Source organism: Gymnogyps californianus, chromosome 21, assembly GCF_018139145.2.
Source record: "Gymnogyps californianus isolate 813 chromosome 21, ASM1813914v2, whole genome shotgun sequence".
Taxonomy (NCBI): Eukaryota; Metazoa; Chordata; class Aves; order Accipitriformes; family Cathartidae; genus Gymnogyps; species Gymnogyps californianus.
The window spans coordinates 1,179,211-1,196,583 of record NC_059491.1 but is presented as its reverse complement, the minus strand read 5'-3'; the positions used below and the strand labels follow the sequence as shown (position 1 = coordinate 1,196,583).

At 49.3% G+C, this 17,373-nt stretch overlaps 1 protein-coding gene across 1 annotated transcript in view; it reads left to right on the top strand.

The window, feature by feature from the left end:
- The window catches only part of PRDM16 (PR/SET domain 16), a 221,516-nt gene extending 212,348 nt beyond the window's left edge, over positions 1–9,168 (top strand). The window contains exons 14-18 of the mRNA XM_050909645.1: positions 2,065–2,234; positions 3,050–3,224; positions 4,512–4,739; positions 5,710–5,884; positions 8,491–9,168. Of these exons, the coding sequence (XP_050765602.1) occupies positions 2,065–2,234; positions 3,050–3,224; positions 4,512–4,739; positions 5,710–5,884; positions 8,491–8,625 (883 nt within the window). The 3' untranslated portion in view covers positions 8,626–9,168. The remainder of the gene's footprint in view (positions 1–2,064; positions 2,235–3,049; positions 3,225–4,511; positions 4,740–5,709; positions 5,885–8,490) is intronic.
- The last annotated feature ends 8,205 nt before the right edge of the window (positions 9,169–17,373 follow it).

Genomic DNA, 17,373 nt, shown 5'->3' with positions numbered 1-17,373 from the left:
GGGACAGGCAGGGAGTGACAGCCTTGGGCGCCAGCAGAGACGAGGAGGGGGCCGCTGGTCCGATACCAGTAGAGCTCGGCTGGGCAAAACGGCTTAAGAAAGTCCGGTGGAATAACAGGGATATTGGGGTATTGGCTATCTTGGGCATTTCGGTTTTCTGAAGCGGTGAACGGCAGAAGCTGACGAAGCCTGGCAGCTCCTGAAAGCAGATGCGTTGGTTGCTAGCAGATAGGAGGAGAACAAGAGGTGGAAACCTGTGCGTGTTTAACTCTCCGTATATAAACTGTGCTTGTTCTTGCTGCTGTTCAAATAACTGCTTGTTTTCTTTAGTTTTTCAGTTCGTGTTTTTTTGAAAAATGAAAAACTTTTGAAGTCTGAGGAAACTGTGGTTTAAAAAGAGATTTTGCTTTCTTGCTAGGTTAATCGCAATAAAGGTTCATTATTTGAAATATCTTTATTCCTTTTGGTGGTTTAACAGTAGGAAATTTGGAGGTGGACATGGAATCCATAAACATTCAGCGAGAGAGAGTGTTTCATAAATGTATCTCTGCTATTTCCAAAAATAATACCAATTTATTTTTAGAGACCAAATAAAAATCACAGCTGTAGCACATCTGGAAATGGGGTGTGTGTTTCACAGCATAGCTTTTTTACACTCGCACCTCCTTCCCGCATTTGAACCTGTTGTGTTTGTGGGAAACAGTGCTATGTCCTTGGCGTCAAGGCAAAGCCAGTGTCATACTTGAATGACACAGGCACAAGGTAAGGTCTGCGTGCCCTCTTCGCGTAAGGAACTGATGGCATTCCTGAAACGCGCACAAATGCACCACCATCTTCATGCCTTGTCAAACAGTGGCTCGGCTCAGCGGGACGAAATTTGCTCTCAGTTAGAGGAGCACGGAGCAGTTCTGCTGAAGCAGGAGGGTTCGTTCTGGAATTACGAGGGCTTAAGAACAGTTTTTATTTTGTCCCGTGAGCGTCCAGGATTTGCAGAGGTCTGTAGTGGAGAAAGGATTCTACTTCTCGTGGGTTTTGGAGGTAGAGCCGTGAGGAAAGCAGCTTTGTTGAGGTACAAATGACGTCTTTAAAGGGAGATCTAATGAGGGATTCAGGCAGATTCAAAGAGGAATGAGATTTTCTATAGCTTTAGTACCGAAACTCTGCATTGTGGCTCAAAGCTGCCCTCTTCAGTACATGGGCTGCCTTCTTGCTCTGCGCTGGAAGAGAAGTAGCGGGCTGAGTTCACAAAGCACCACGGTTTAGCAAAGCCTTGTTTTTATTTGGAGGGAGTCTGAATCCAGAGAGGGGGGTGGCAACTTTGAACAAGCTTCCAACACATCTACCGTGGGTCCTGCAGAGGTTTCTTTCAAAGAGGGAACATTTCTTCACTCAGCAGTTTCCCTAAACATTCTGGCTTGGCTCCTTACATTCCACATTTTTTCTCCATAAACCAGATATTCACTACATAGGAGTAAATCTTACCCTGTTTGGAAACTACGGTGTATTTCTTGGGAGCTATTGTACTATAATAATAACCATAATTACCTTTAAAGGCATGCTGTACTGCCTACATCTTGAGTACCGCAAGGAATTTCACAAATAAATCTGGAGTTTTCTGTATGTCCAGATAACTGTGTCATGTAGGGATATGCTAGCCAATAACTATTGTATACATTTAACCTCCCTTCTTTCTTCTCCTTCTGTCTTCTTTTTCCTCCCTCCACAGCCATATTTCACCTACTTCCCCTACAACATGAGAAGGGTGGAAGAAATAAATTCACCTTTCTTATTTCTACATTCATGTGTGGAAAAGTCATTATTTTGTTTAAAATTCTTATTTGTTTGGACGACTCACTTCTTAATTAATCCTAATCCTTTCTTTGTGTTCCTTGAGTAACAATAATATCAGATTTGTCTGGAATGATTAATGCCTTGTGCTTCCCAGGTCCTCAGCTGAGTAAAGATTTATAGACCAACATTTTCAGGTTTTCTGATAGTCAGATTTTTCTTTTCCTTTTTTTTTCCCTCACGTTGCACTCTTTGGCGTTTGCTTCTATTTTTCAGGTGTAAATACTGTGACAGGTCATTCAGCATTTCCTCCAACCTCCAGCGGCACGTTCGAAACATCCATAACAAGGAGAAGCCATTCAAATGTCACCTGTGTAACCGATGCTTTGGGCAGCAGACCAACTTGGACCGACATCTTAAGAAACATGAACACGAGAATGTGCCAGGTAGGAAAGGGCATGGCTGTGCGGTTCTGCTGGGGCACCGGAGAGAGAAGACACCGTGGTCTGGTCTCTCCGGTCGCCTTGGGAAGCCTTGCTGGAAAGCGCTGTTTCTTAAGGCTGGATATCATCAGGTGGCAAAAAACCAACGCCAGCTCCTCATGCAGCCAAAGACGCATTTATCCACAGTGCATGATTGCAAGACACGCGCACTCACGCGCAGGGCTCAGCTCTGCCGAGCTCTTGTCAGGTATTACTCATACGTGCCCTTTTCCAGTCCGTAAAATAGCGACTGTGATACTAACTTCCCGGGGACTCTGTCCAGGGAGCAGAACCTCACATGGTGAGATCTCCTGCTACAGTGCTGATGTGGACATGTCAAGCTCTACCAAGGCTTTTCAGCCTGAAATGCATCTGTAGGTATGTGTGAAGTTCAAGAAGACAAATCGACTTTGCCTTCAGATAAAAGCTGAAGGAAGAAATTCCTGTGCTGAAGCCAACTAAGTGATTTCCCAGCCTAGGAAAAAAAAAATTATGGAAAAGTTCTAAGGAAACAGCTACGCAACGGATAGTGGTTCTTAAATTGTATATACCATCCGTAAATGCTGAATATCACCTATATTTCTCTCTGTAGTTCAAGTCTGGGAAACATGAGCTGCCTTCGGCAGCTTTGGTCCATGAGATTTCCCTTAAATGTTAAATCATTAATATATAGTGAGAGGATTGTTGCCTAACGTCGCTCCTTTATTTTTCCTCCTAATAATAGCTTCGACAACATCTGATTGTTTCTCCTGTTCTCTTTCCTTGTTTCTCTCGCTCAGTGAGCCAGCACTCCGGAGTCATTACAAACCACCTTGGGACCAGTGCCTCTTCCCCAAACTCGGAATCAGACAACCATGCACTTTTAGATGAAAAAGAGGATTCGTATTTCTCTGAAATCAGAAATTTTATTGCAAATAGCGAGATGAATCAAGCATCGACTTTAGCAGATAAAAGGTAGACAAGCAAGTAACGGTATCTGGTGACATGTATTGTTAACATGGTTGAAAGAGCAGTCAGCCTCTGAATCTGCAGTACTTGGTTTAAAACGCTCAAAAGAGAGCAGTGTAACAGTTCGGAAGGAAAATGCATTCAACTTCAAGCCCCAAGCCCGGTGTTAAGTCTTTTCAGAAAGCGGCTTGAGTTAGGAGGGCTGACACCAGAGAGCCACTGACGTTGGAGACGTGGCTGCAACCGGTGGGAGCAGGCCGTGGAGCAAATTGCAAGAGAAGTTGCGCTAAGAGAAGGCAGGCAGGCTGACTGCGGCCGTCGGCTCCAGCGCGGTAGTCGTGAGAAAACAGTTTCTTCTCTAGATAAAAATGTGGTTGTTGAACCCTTACCTTCTGCCGTGAAACCACGCGGCCTGTTCCATCACCAGTCAGAGAGTACTGGTGAAGGAAACCGGGGGCACCTGCTTTTCTAGTCTATCAGTTTGTTTCAAATTTATCCATATCACAAGCCGCCTTTTGACTGCGTGATATATCACCTGCTGCTGTCCTGTTTTCACAAATAGCTGTTTCATGCCAATACTAAGGTTTAAGTCCAAAATGTAAGTATGAGAAATCCCCATGATGATGCGAGCCACGTAAAGAACCATAGGAAGTGTGGAACATGCCGACGTAAAATTTCTGGTGAAGATGTTAATCTTATTTTGTGTCACTTGGTGGCATCCTGTTGGGTGCCAAGTCTATAGCACTGGCGATCCCACTCTCATTCTCTTAATGTAATGTAAAGCTGTTAGTTTTGTGGAGCCTGCTAGGTCCATACGGGCATGAATAGCAAAAGTAATACGAGAGAGAATTTAGGCTGGCTGTTAGATTACACCGTGAGGAGGCTTCCTCCTTGCGGTCGCTCGAAGGGAGATTGTTAGAATACAGTAGCACAGAGAAGGAGGAAAGCTGCTTGTCCCACAGATGTTATGTTTTAAGAAATGGAAAACCATCATTTAAATCCCGACTAGACAAAATTCTAGTTTGAAAAGCATTGGGGTCGGTATATACTTGACATGCTTATTAGCCCTTGAGACACTGTGAAGGCTGATTTTTAAATGCCTGAAACTTGTCGGTTTTCCTTTTCCTTGCAGTTTAAATAATATGTATATGTACAAAAACACATCTCCATATTCGTACACATGTATAAAATTATCAGAGTCTTGCATTACGGTGAAAATGCATGACTTACGCATTTGGCGTCTTTTCTTTTTTTCTTTTCTTTCTTCTTCCCTGCCTCGACCAAATATTTCAGGCCAGAAATCCAGGATATTGATGGCAATTCCCAGTGTCATGGATTAGCAAATGAGAAAACAGATGTGGATGACGAAGACGAAGAACTGGAAGAGGAAGATGACGACAGCCTGACAGGGAAGTCACAGGATGAAACGGTATCGCCCACCGCAGAGCCCCGAGGAGCCTTTGAGGATGAAGAAGACGAAGAGCCCGCATCTCTCACCATGAGCTTTGACCACACCCGAAGGTGAGGCGGGCCGTTCCCTTTGGGAAGTCACATGGGGCTCACACTTCTGACCCTGTGGCAGTGGTAGATTGTGAGTGCTATCGTTTTATTTTTCAAGCCATGTATCATACCTCCAGTTTGATTTAAGCATTCACTTGAGAGATTCCATTTTCACCATGGTGGGGGACACGAAACAAGTGGACTGCAAGAGAATCTGTGATAAGGTGTATATCCAAGCCTTGAGAAGTTCGTGTCAGGAGAACAGTTAGTCGAGCACAGAAAACAGCATTTTCAGGGCACCGCAGTTCAGCGGATAACGTCTTTCTCTCCAAAACACTGGTCAGGGCAGAGGAAGAGGCATAGGCACGCAATCCGTTTTGTGCCGCTCTCCCCCTTTTAGTTGTAGCAAAATGTTGTTGACTTCAGGTGGAGTTCTCAGAGCTCTGGGAGAAAGTGAAGCTTTTTTCCCCAAGGTCAAGCCATGTCTCGACACCTTTAAAATTAAAGTTTGTTGCACACGGTGTAGGCTTAGCTTTCTTTTTGCCTCAGTTTCCCAACTGGTAGTCGTAACAAATGTCCCATGATGCAAAGTAGTATCTTACTTGATTTCCGTGCATCACTATTTTCATTGCAACTCAAAGAAAATGCGGCCGTGTTCTTCAGACATTGATCCAGTGTCAGACGTTTCAAGGAGTGGACAGCAATTGGACATCTCCACACAGAAGACCAAAGTGCATTGTAGCCACGCTGACTCATAAATATCTAGAGCACTGACGCTGGTTTGTGCATAGTCCTGCTCTCCACTTTTTCTTCGCTCCTTGCATTTTGTGTCGTTTTCGTGTTTGTCTGTCTGTCAGTTCACGCATGTGGCTTGTGAGACCCCCGTGGTATGTGCATGCAGGCACTGGGCTAGCAGCGCTCGCATTGGCTAGCTGTGAACGGTGAGACGAGCTAACAACAGGTCAACCCCTTCCCCTGGTCATTGGTACAGGTGTATTGAGGAGGACGAAGCCGGCTTGTTAGATTTGGAGCAGATGCCGAATTTTGGGAAGGGGCTGGATCTTCGCAAAGCAGCCGAGGAAGCATTTGAAGTTAAAGATGTGTTTAATTCCACCTTAGACTCTGAGACAATAAAACAGACTCTGTACAGGCAGGCTAAAAACCAGGTAGGTATATGACAGAACGTTTTATCTAGCTTGCCGCCAGCACGTACGGTAGGATTAGCGAGCAGCTGGCCTCCTTTAGCTAAGGTTTATTTTCCCCTTCCAGTGAGCAGGAATTCGAACTGTAATGTGTGAATCATATGTGAACCGTGTCTTGTTGCAACTATACTGAAATAGGGGAGGAACGGAGCGGGCATCAGTTCTGGGTCACCAGATCAATTTATCATTTAGCCTGTGCTGTGAGAACATGCTTATATAGAAAGGTAGCGGCATCTGTCTGTTTTTATCTGTCTGTATAAATGTTTTTATAACTATTATTTATTTATACTTTGGGATGGGTCTTCAGTTGGTATGTACGAAGAAACTCGAGGTTTGGTCTGCAGAAACAGTAATAAAGTATCCTTGGGTTTGATTATAAAAGGTGTAATAGACAACAGTGTTTCCAGGACTTGCAGTCCAGCAAGTTTAGAGGACTTCCTCGTTTGTCTCCCTGATTTCTAAAAGCAAACCATAAAATGGAAACCTGCCCTCTGAGCTAGACCAGTTCAGAGCCACCACGAAACCTCGACATGACATCTCAGCACCTATCGGAGTTCTGAGAAAAATCTGGAGGTACGGGGCAGATCCATTTGTGCTTTCTGCTTTTTCATTAAGCCAGGATACTCAGTCTAGTTTTATGAAGTTCCTATCTTGATCCCTACAAAAGGATTCTCACAAAAGAACTCTTCGATGACGTTACATCACCAGACTGGACTGGAGAGAGCATACTCAGCCCTTCATGGGGGATGAGTACAGCTCTTGCCTTGGAGTCCCTTTCTAACCTTCAAGCAACAGAATTTGTCAGGAAACCGATTTTAAATGTCCAGCAAAGCAGTAGCGTAATGCAGTTGCCAAGCAGAACATGATTTTTGATTTAGCATCACCCAAAACCTGTGAAATTCTTGTCTTCCTTCATAGTAGGTGCTAGTACTGAAGCTGGGGAAGGTCTCCTTGAAGATAGCAGACAGCTTTTTTCCGAGTGAAACTAATTTATACACAAGCCACTTGCCTGACCCTTACGTCTGTCCTGTTACTAATATGCCAAATGTACTAACTATTTAGGAACAGCTTGCTCTTCTAAAATTTGTGCTACGTTGTTAGGTCGAGCCTATGCTTGGATGGGGGAGGGCGTTTATTTTTGCTTTTTGAACCAGTTTTATAGCGTATGAGATGCAGGACTGGTTACACCTAAATCACAATAAGTAACTTAAATAATTTGAACCATCTCTTGTGCAGGAAATGTAATAGTAAAACAACATTTGTGCGAGCAGCACAGCACTCCTTTGTGGCTGTCTTTCTTTTAAGCAATTCTAGAAGCGTGCATGTCCATAGCACTACAAAGCTGTACCTCTTCCGGCACACACCTACAATACACGGATGTGTTGACTGGACGAGTAGATCTGACTCTCAGCTTTTTAGAGGAGAGGCTAAAGTTGGATAACTGGTTTGTATTGTCACCCTTACAGTTGCATTACTAAGGGTCCTACCGTACTGAGCGTTGTACTGATGTCCCAGATAACGCGTGGTCTTTGTCTGTTGCCTTGCAAAGGATTGTGTGTGTGTGGGTACAACCTCAGCGTGAAGGAGAGGGCTACACGGCCACAATTTCATTGCAAAGTAGGAGCATGCATTACACCAGCTCATGTGGAGCGGGGAGGGTGGGGACCGTGTCCCCCTCCGTTTCAGATCACGGGTGGCAATTGCATTGGCTTTCACCTCCAGTGTGCGAGGTGACCTTCTACCTAAGTCTTCACATCACTTGTGTGGGCTGTGAAAGGACGCAAAGGTGTATGAGACGAGTAGTCTTGAAGGGGGAGAGCATCTAGGTTACAAAGAAGCAAGCAGATTGTTAAGAGAAAACAGAAGTCTCAATGCATTTTGCTCAGCAGACGCTTTTAACCGTTTCACTGCAGCAATAAATCTACCCCGACAAGAACATACGAACACACCGGTAATGCCAATGAGCATTCCACGCCTATATTCCTAAATACCGACGCGCAGGTTTCTGCAGGCGCCGGTGGGCTCATGCCAAGCAGTGAGTCCAGATGAGTAGCCTGCTGCCCGCAGCTGCCCGTTGGGTTACAGCTAGCGTGGATATTGCTACGCCGTTTCTGGGGCGTGTGACCGGGCCCTGGCCCCATTTACCCACTTGCTTGTCTGTAGGTGTACTTTTTTAAAGAGTAAAACAAAGTAATTGGCGTTTTGCACGTGGCTGCTTTCCCCTGAGAGCAGAGCCTAGAATCAAGTGTGTGGGTCTGTGACCGAGTGCAGAGCCGGCACGGAATGGCTTTGGTCCTATAAAAGCCAATGGGAACGGTGGCCTCTCCTGACTAACCCTACAACTGCCTGTAAACTCTGTGGCAAATTTGAGTAGTCGGAGTGACGGGTGTCATCCTAGCGTGTGGATGTAAATCTAGACATGCTGGCCAGGTTCGTAGCCCAGGCCAAGGGCTGCTGGCTGGCCTCCGTTTCCTGCGCGGTTAGATGGTGCTGCGCTTCTCACGGTTTGTTCTAGCCTGCCCTGCGCGTGTATTCACCCGTGTCCTCTGCGTTCCTCTTTCCCTCTCCAGGCTTATGCAATGATGCTGTCCCTGTCTGAGAACGCTCCCCTCCACACGTCCTCCCAGAACTCTCTGGGTGCTTGGTTGGACATGGCAGGAGCAGCTTCAGAGTCGGGGGCCTTTAACCCCATCAACCACCTCTGAGAGGTCCACAAGGCACTGGCCAGAGTCCCAGCGAGGAGGCGGTGGTGCCGCAATTATCCTAGCAAAAATCCTAGCAAGCAGAAGATGGATGAGAGGGCCTCAGGGAGTCGTCTGGACTTTCGGCTGAGAAGGAAACCTGTCGCATCCGACCTACAAGTCCTGCGTTTTTATCTATCCGGAGTTTTCATTTCTAACTTATCAGAGTGAACCTCTCCAAAACTGGATAACCCTGATGCAGCCCTAGGATTTCACAGTCTATAGGAATAGCATGAGCAAGACACGAATTGCAACGGTGCAATCAAATATTGGCCCCTCTAATGTTACAAAACAGTATCACTGAGCCAGTAAAGCCGGCGTGTAAATGAAAGCTTGAAACCATTCGGTAGCATTTCCTTTCGGTTCAGCTGAATAGTGAAGTAATAAGGAAAGAGAGCCAGACGTGACCTATCCCTGGTGCAATTCTGACCTAGTCACTGGAGTTATACCAGGGAAGGGTAAATTCAAGCCATTTAATTGACCCCCAAAAGAATTTGAAATTCTCTGCTCCCACAGCAATACCGTCCTATCCTTTGTTCCCAACAAAACGTATTGGCACAGTGCAAAGCCGCTCGAATGCGAGGCCACATTGCCTGCGGTCATGATACACCATATGCAGCGTCCCGGTTGAGAAATCTCCGGCCTGGAGCATTGCTGAGGTTGGGGTTATCGACGTATCGTGCAAATCCGTGCGTCACGCTCATCGGCTGCGCCCTGAATGCCCTTCTGTCTGTGCCGACGCTGCGAGGTTAAGAGCGCTTTCCATCTCTGCTAGTGCCCGGGAGCCCAGGCTGCTGCTTGGGCTTGAAGCATCCGCAGCGGTTCAGAAAAAGCCGTGCTCGGCAAGCGTGCCGGTGAGGGGGGCGGCGGCACTCTGCCCTGCGCCGGCCTCGGCGCCCCGCGCCCGCGCTGCTGAGAAGGCTTGGCCTTTCCCAGGCGGAGAGGTCCCGGGGTAAACCCTTGCCTGGAGAGGTGTAGCTGCGTGCGAGAAAGCGCGTGTGGTGGGCGAGTCTCGCCTTAAGAAGGGCAATTCAGACACGTCTTCTAATCTGTCTCCCAGGGGTTTTTTTTGGAGTGACATCCTTTCAGTGTTGATAGTATGCGGGAATTGTGGCAGAAATTTCTGACTCGTGCAGTTGTTTTGGTATGCTGGATGGTTGCTTTTGCATCGCACACTGCTATTTGGCCTATAATTTAAGTAGAAAGATTAAAATTCCCTTGCTTCGGCAGCCTCAGGGGTACGGCCCTCTATTCAAGCACGTAGCTAGGAATCGAATTGTCTCTCTGACTCTAAAATTGCTCGCAGATATTTTATGAGTGATTTTAAATCGCTTCAGTCTCATCTTCTTTACTGATACAAAGCAGCCTCCAGCAGCGCCAGCCTTCAGTCTCATCTCCTTCACTGATACAAAGCGAAGGATAACATTGGCTACACAGATAAAGTTCAGAATGTGTGTCCTGGGACTTTTCGAATTGCAGCATCTAAAAATTAGAACTGCCGAGGACTGGACTACTGCTGCCGCTGAGCGAAAACGCGTGCCTCTGCATCTCGCCCATTGCAGTTCTGCATCAGCAACCTGCTGGGAGTCTGGGGGTGCTCAGGCAGGCTGGCTCTCTAAAGATTGCATCCAAAGCCAGTGAAGCCGAGAGGAACTTTTCCCATTAATTTCAGCATATTTTAGTGCTGGGTGCGCTTCTAGTAAGTCTTGTATCGGGTCGTAACTGCTTGCAGAACTGGGTTAATGGCCGATTTCAGAGAAACAGCACGCAGTCGTCAGTATATCTGCCTGTAAATACTTGACAGGCGTAGCCTCTCTGCCTGCTTGGCATGGAAAAGAACAGACGGAGGCATCTGTGCCAGTCCAGTGTGGAGAAGCACAACGGCGAAGCCTCATTCCAGCATGCTAAAACAAAGGAAACAGCTACTCAAATAAAGCGGAGGTTGTGTTAGGAACGATACCTTTGCAATTCGCTCTTTGCACCCAAGAGCACACCTGAGGCTGTTTTTCCATAGCCGCGAGCCTCAGACTGTCCAAGGAGGAAAGCATCTAGGGGAGCTTTGGTACAGAAGGAACAAAAGGTAAATTAGCAGCATCAGCGTATCTCCCAGGAAAATTCACCCTTCCTTTTTGGTTTGCCACATCACCCTGTGAAAGTGCCCAAGGCTCTGAGCCCCACAGTCAGTGTAACCCGAACTGCTTCATGTATTTGCACAAAGCTCTTGGGGAAGTAGAGCCCGAGAGCTGACGATGTCAAAAGCAAGCAGGCTCTGCGAAGGAGCTGGGACGTTCCCGTCCCGGCACATCTGCCTCTGCTGCTGCTGCAGTACAGCCCTGCCCAGGCGCTTGGCCTTTAAATTATTCCCAGGGGGGCCAACTGAAAATAATAAAAGAGTTGTTTCTTTTCCTGATGGAATTTATTTTAATCTGTATATAACTTGTAATTTTTTGCTAATTCTTTTCTTATTTTATTTCTTCCTTAACAGTATTTTTTGCATTAGATATCATTATTGTGAAGAAATAATGTTAATATAAGTATGTAGTGAAGGACCAAAATGGTGTAATTAAGGTTGTATGTCGTATGCTTGATAACCAGGGAGTAGGAAGATTTTGTCCGTGTGCCAAACGACCCTGATCAATCCCGCTAGTCGTGCTGCCGGCTCTCCAGACAATCATCCGGTTTGGTCCCTTTGCCTCGAAGCGACCGTTGCGTGAGCCGAAGGTTTCTCTTTACTTCCTTGGCCGCTGGGAAAGCCAGCGCAGCCGCCACCAGAAAGCGAGCGGCCCCTTCCCGGGGCCCTTCCGCGAGCGCGGCGAGCCGGGCTCCGCAGGGCGAGCCGGGCGCCGGCCAAAGGCCTGGGAGCCGTCGGGCGCAGCCGGGCGCAGCCGGGGGGCTGGCGAGCCGTGCCACCGTGCTAACCGTGCCGCATGTCCCGCTGGCAGCCCCTGCCACCCGCCGGCACCGGGGTGCAGAGAAGTGCTCTGCCTCGATGGCCCTGCTCGAGGAGAGGACGGAAACGCAGCATGGGGATAGATGGGTCTGGTCCCGTTAGAGCGTGAAAGCCTGAGCTGCAGCTCCGTGGCTCCTGGCAGCTGCTTGGAGTAAACCGTACGTCTGAGCATCTTTCTGGTAGGGACCGCAGCACTGTCTGCCTTGTTGGAACAAGATCTGTGGGTAATAGGAAGTGTTTGCGTGCTCTGACCCGAAGTTTTGTTCGTCGTCGAAGCAATCTTTGAAGGGGTCGGCATCACGCTCCTCAGCATGAGGAGGTAACGGAGCAGCCGAAGGAGCAGCAGTGAGCTGGTCTCCAAAACGTGGGCCAAGTACTGCGAAACGCGAATGTTACCGTGGGGATTTCTTTGGGGTGTATATGGTCTTCCCTTCAGTATCTCAGCCCTCCTGTCCGTTGCGGTGTTTCTTCAGAAGCACAGTTTGTCAGGAGCTCCTTGCTCGGCCTGAGCTCGCGCAGCCGCCGTCTCCCTCGCAGGGCTGTTCCCTGCTCCCCGTGGCTCTCCAGGAGCGCGGGCTCCTCCTGCGGCGTGGTGCTGCCCAGGGGCGGGGAGGTACGATCCAGCCGGGGATTAAGGACGTTAAAAATACAGTTTTTAAAATCACGAAATGATTTTTTTCTTTTCCTGTTTCCTAATTCAGTTTTCTTCCCGTTTTCTCTAGCCGGTGTCTCTGTTGTAGATCTCCCGAGTCCTCTAATTTAGCACTGATTACAAGTTTTCATTTTTCCACAGTTCAGATAAATAAACAGAAAGCCTCACTGAATCTCTATTTATCTTGCAGCTTTCATTCAATTGCACTTGAAACGTGTTGCAACTCATAGCAGATGTTTAGTTTTTGATTTGCTGTTGCAGACAAAAGCAGTCCCTTATTTTGAAGGACGTTTCCCGAGAGGTGCGTGTGTCGAGGAGGGTTCTGCCGTCCGAGCGCAGCTTGCTTCCCGGCGTGGGCGGCGGGAAAGGTCTGGGTCCCTTGGCTTCGATGAGACCTGGAGCTGTAGTGCTCCGGGCCATCGGACGCCGCTAACACGTTGTGCTCAGGAACCACGATACCGGTGCGACACGGCGAGGTGTGGCTTGCAGTGATTGGAATATGGCCTGCGGTTCGTTTGAAAGCCAGGGCACCCCTCGAGGTGTGATTTAAACCAAGAATGTTTGCGTAGGATCTATTTATTGAAAGTATTTTCGCATCTCGTAGCCGTATTGCCACAACAGCGCGGAGGAGAGAGCGGGAGAAGCCCTGTGAATTTTTTGTATGAGCAGATGAGGTTGACAGCCGCCGGCTGTTCAGCGCTGCTGACCTGAAGGTACTCCGCGAAGGGTCCCTGCTGCTCCTGAGCGTGACTTCGACCGCAGATAGATCTTTCTGCCTGAGCTAGTTCGGGAGGAGAAGATAGGCCTGGTGTACGTGCTTTCCCTTTCTCTTGCCGGCTCGGGCACTGGCAGTCGGTACTGGCGGGAATCGCCGTGGCTGACGCGGGAAGCTGACGGTGCAGCGCGACTGCCGTGGTGCTGAGCGTGCGGGCGCGCCGTGTTCTCCGGCGGGACGTGGCGAGCACGCGCGGGTCGGAAGCGCCTGCTTTGCTCTTTGACGCCCACGGGTGTTCCTGCTGGGCAGCTGGCTGCGCCGGGCGCGGGCCTTCCGAACGCATCCCGTGCCGGCCGGGCCCCGCGCTTCGCAGCTCGCGGCAGGAGCCCGCAGCTGCGCAGGGCTCCGCAGGAGCAGCCGAGCGCCAACAGCAAAGCCAAAGCAAACGGGGTGAAACGGCAAAACGCGAGCCGAGTTTGCTGCGCTGCGTTCCAGGCCGAAACGCAGAGCTCGGGTTCTGTCTTGCTTGAAACAGACTGGTGGAAGCTTTCCATTTCTCCCTAACCAGCACTTAGACTTTCCCTAGGCGTTCTTGAAAACGGCTTCTTTTCACTTCATGCAAAGCGTTTCGAAAAGCACTTGCACAATGACATGAACGTGTTTGACTCTAAGCATCAAAGCACTGGATTGTGAGCCCCCCTCCCCTCAGCCGACTTCAATCTACTGACTTACATTCGATTTTTACGTGCTGTATTTTGTGTGTGTGTGTGTGGCGGGGGAAGGGGGAGAGCATCACGGTGTAGGAACCTGCCCGTTTCTGCCCGTCGGAAAACGGGCAGGGAGCGATGCAGGCCGCTCGGGTCAGTGCTGGTAACATAAGGGCAAAACCCTCTGCTCCTAGACGATGGTCAGTAGTGTTTTCCCAAAGCCATGAAACTTTTTCTCTGTAGTGTTGAGTGATACTGTGATTAAAATGTTATTGAATGATTCCAAGGTTATTTTTCTCTTTCTTCTGTCATTAAATCTTATTACCACTTTGGAAAAAGAATGAAAAAGAAAAAAAAGGCAGCTTTGATTTCCAAATGTGCAATTCACATGTGAACAAAGTAATTCTGAAAGTAACTCTCAATGTATTTTACGTTCTCGTCGCTCTCTTCAAAGCAAGAGATGTTTTGCCCTGATGTCATTTCCAGCCTGCAGAAGATGTAATTTAAAACATATATATATTGTGCTTGCAAGAATCATAAATCTGTGCATCCTATGTCATTCCTTTTCCCATTGTTACAATACAGATATGATTTAGGGGTTTTTTTTTTCTTTAGAACTGTATAGTGTTTTTTTAAATCAATTGTAAATGTCTGGTTTTCATATAATGTTTAAAAAACATTGAGAAAGAGGATGGTGCTTGTTCCATATCATTCTTGATTGTATATTGCTTCTGTTATGTTTATAAGTAAACTGTGCATGACTTGTGTTTAGCAGTCATTATTGTGTCTGTTTGTGAAATTTTTATTAAAAAGAAAAAAATTCCGTAGATGCACTTATTGTATATGTGATTAGATTTTGCGTCCGAGGCTAGAAGCCTTGAACTGCCAAGGAAGAAGAAAAAAGTGTTGGCAGTTATTAATTAATATGAAATCGCTTTGTTGGGAGCATAATGAAATAAAAGATATGAAGTGTAGAAAATAATTAAAAAAGCGATTTTACAAATTTCATTTTGATGCTTGTGATAAAAGACAAATGTACTTGTGTAGAGAAATTCCTTTAAAATAATGAATAGAAAAAGCTGATTTTGAGGTTAATGCTGTAGAATAGGAATGTATACCAAATGTAATCTTTCCAATGCTACAATGAATTTATACATGAGATTGATATGCAATAAACCTGTGTGCTTTTATAAGCAAGGGTCCCGTGAGCTTTTTTTCTTGGAGGAAGGGCAGAGACGCAACGTCGTGCACCGCAGTGGGGTGTCCGGAGGGGTGGGTTGCTTGCTTTGCCAGAAGGGAGGTTGTAAAGGCGCCCCAGGGACGAGCAAGCCCAGGAACGGAGGGGGAATGTGCGAGAAATAGGAACTCGCACAGGAGCGGTGCGAGGGCGTGCGACAGCGAGAAGCGGTCTGAAGCAGCGGCGCGGTTCGGCATTGTTCCAGTCTGCAAAAATAACAACTTGTATTCCTCCTCTTCGCTCAGGTGCAGAAGGAAGCCGGTCCTCCTCCGTCTCCGCTGCTTGCGACGCAGCCCACCCTCCCGGAGAACCAGGAGGGGCTCTGCCGCCCTTCCCACCCGCTCTGATGCCCAGCGCCGCCTTGGATTTTCCCTGGCGAGGGGCTGGTTTCCCGGGAGGCTGCGGGGGTGAGCAGGCAGCCCTGGGAGGTGTGCCAGCGCGTTCACCTTCTCAGCGGCGGGCTCCGTGGGATGACCGCCTGCGGGGTAGGGTACCCAGAGCTGGCGGAACATCTCCTTGCTGGGTAACGTGGCAGAACGCTCGCCAGCCCTCGCCGCCTCGGCGGTAACTTTGGTGTCTGATATTTTGCGTGCTGGGTTTGTAATGCTTCGAAAGAGCTTCAAAAAATTCAACGGTGGACACCCCTCCTCGGTGCCGAGGTCCGGAAGGACCAGGTAGTGCTACTGAGCCGTGCCTCGTCCCGCCGAAGGGACGCGTCGTTCTCGCTGGGAAGCTTGCACGGGGAAGAGCGAGAACGTTCTGGGGTGGGGGAAAGGGGTAGGACAAGGCATTAGCGAGCTATCTAAAAATGTCACGAATATTTCCTTTCACAACTACGAGCCGAGAGTTAGCGAACTATCTAGTGATAGCGGTCAGATGTTTCAGCGGGGGCCCTGGGAGCAAAAATGACTTGAAAGCAGGGTCTTTGAACTAACAACACGCATTACAAAACTGATGAATGGTCTCCGCTTCAAAAAGTCATTCATCGTGATCAAATGATGGTATCCTACGTACAGCATAATAGCCCTTCCCTGGAGTTTGCCATGTAAGGGTTTCAGTCTTAGCTGAACTCTTGAGTAGAAGCCCTCTGCCTCTCTGTGACGGCTGGCAACCTTTCTCCTTATTAGCCCCGGAGGGAAAGGAAAAAAATCTATCGGATAAGAAAGCTCTGATAATAGAGCGATTGTCAGGCAGGCCTTAGAGAGAAGAGAACAGAGTCTTTTAAAAGAATATTGCTGACAAGTGGACTTTGTCATCCAGAAAGCACTTGAGATTCACCATAAACCAGCGAGAAAAAGGCTCCATTTTGAGGGGGGTGAAAAACATCAGAGCAGGGGCAAAAGAGAAGGTCAAGGAAAAGTCTGTTCCCAGTAAATACACAGAGCACTGTTGAGCCTGGCCTTACTGGGCAGCTGAGTTACTGGGCGGCTGTCAACAGCCTGACCCTTAGATCCTCTTTACCCCGGTAGCTGCATCTCCAAACGGAGAGCGTGTGGCACCGAAACATCCAAACCTGATGTTTTACGCACCTAGAGGGACAGCCTGGGGTTTCGTTTAACCGCCGAAGCCTTAAGCTGCTAAAGCAAGCCTTATACGTGCCTTTAGTAAGAAACGGTCCCTGGCCTGCTTGAAATAACCGCGTGTCTGCCGCTGGTCAGCCCCCGAGCGTGGTCGGAGGCGCGGTAGTTTGTCACTCGTTACCGTGACGGGAGAACGACGCCAAAGGATCCTGTAACCTTCAGTGACCTTGGTGAGGAGGCTTTTTGGGAATGGGCGATCCCGAGGGAGTCCGGGGGCTAGGAGAGAAGTACGGTGCAAACGCCTCCTTGTAGAAATGTCAAGAAGCCGCGCAAACCAAGTTTTAGTTCAGTTTAGTTAGTTCTTCATTCCCGTTAAGCAGGGACGGACCCCGGGACGGCGCGCAGAAGGTGAGCAGAGCTCTCCCCGACGCCGAGATGTCCCGGGTACCGGCTGCCGGCACCCGGGCCCGGCCTCAGCGGGCCCTGCTCGGGGCAGCGTCAGGGAGCCGCAGCACCCCGGGACCCCCGCCCCGGCCCGCCACTGAGCCTACACCCCGCCGCCTCCGGCCTCCACCGGCGCCCGGGCCAGGGGGCCGGCCCGGCCCGGTCCCTCCCCGGGGCGGCCCCGCGCCCGCCCCCGCCGCGGCCCGGCCCGCCGCCGCCGCCGCCGCCGCCGCCGCGCTGGGCTCCGAGGGGCGCGGGTAGGTGCCGGGCCGGGGCGCTGCGGCGGGAGCGGCCGCCTCCGGGACGGGGGTCCCCGGGGAGGGAGCGGGAGCGGGGCGGGCGGCGGCGCCGGGCGGGCGCGGGGCTGCGGGCGCCGGGGCTCCGAGCAGCGCTGCCCTCCCCGGCTGCCCCGGGCCGGGCCCCGGGAGGAGGCGGATCCCGGCGCTGCGCTCTTCCGCGGAGGGGGAGCGGGCAGCGCCGGTGAGCA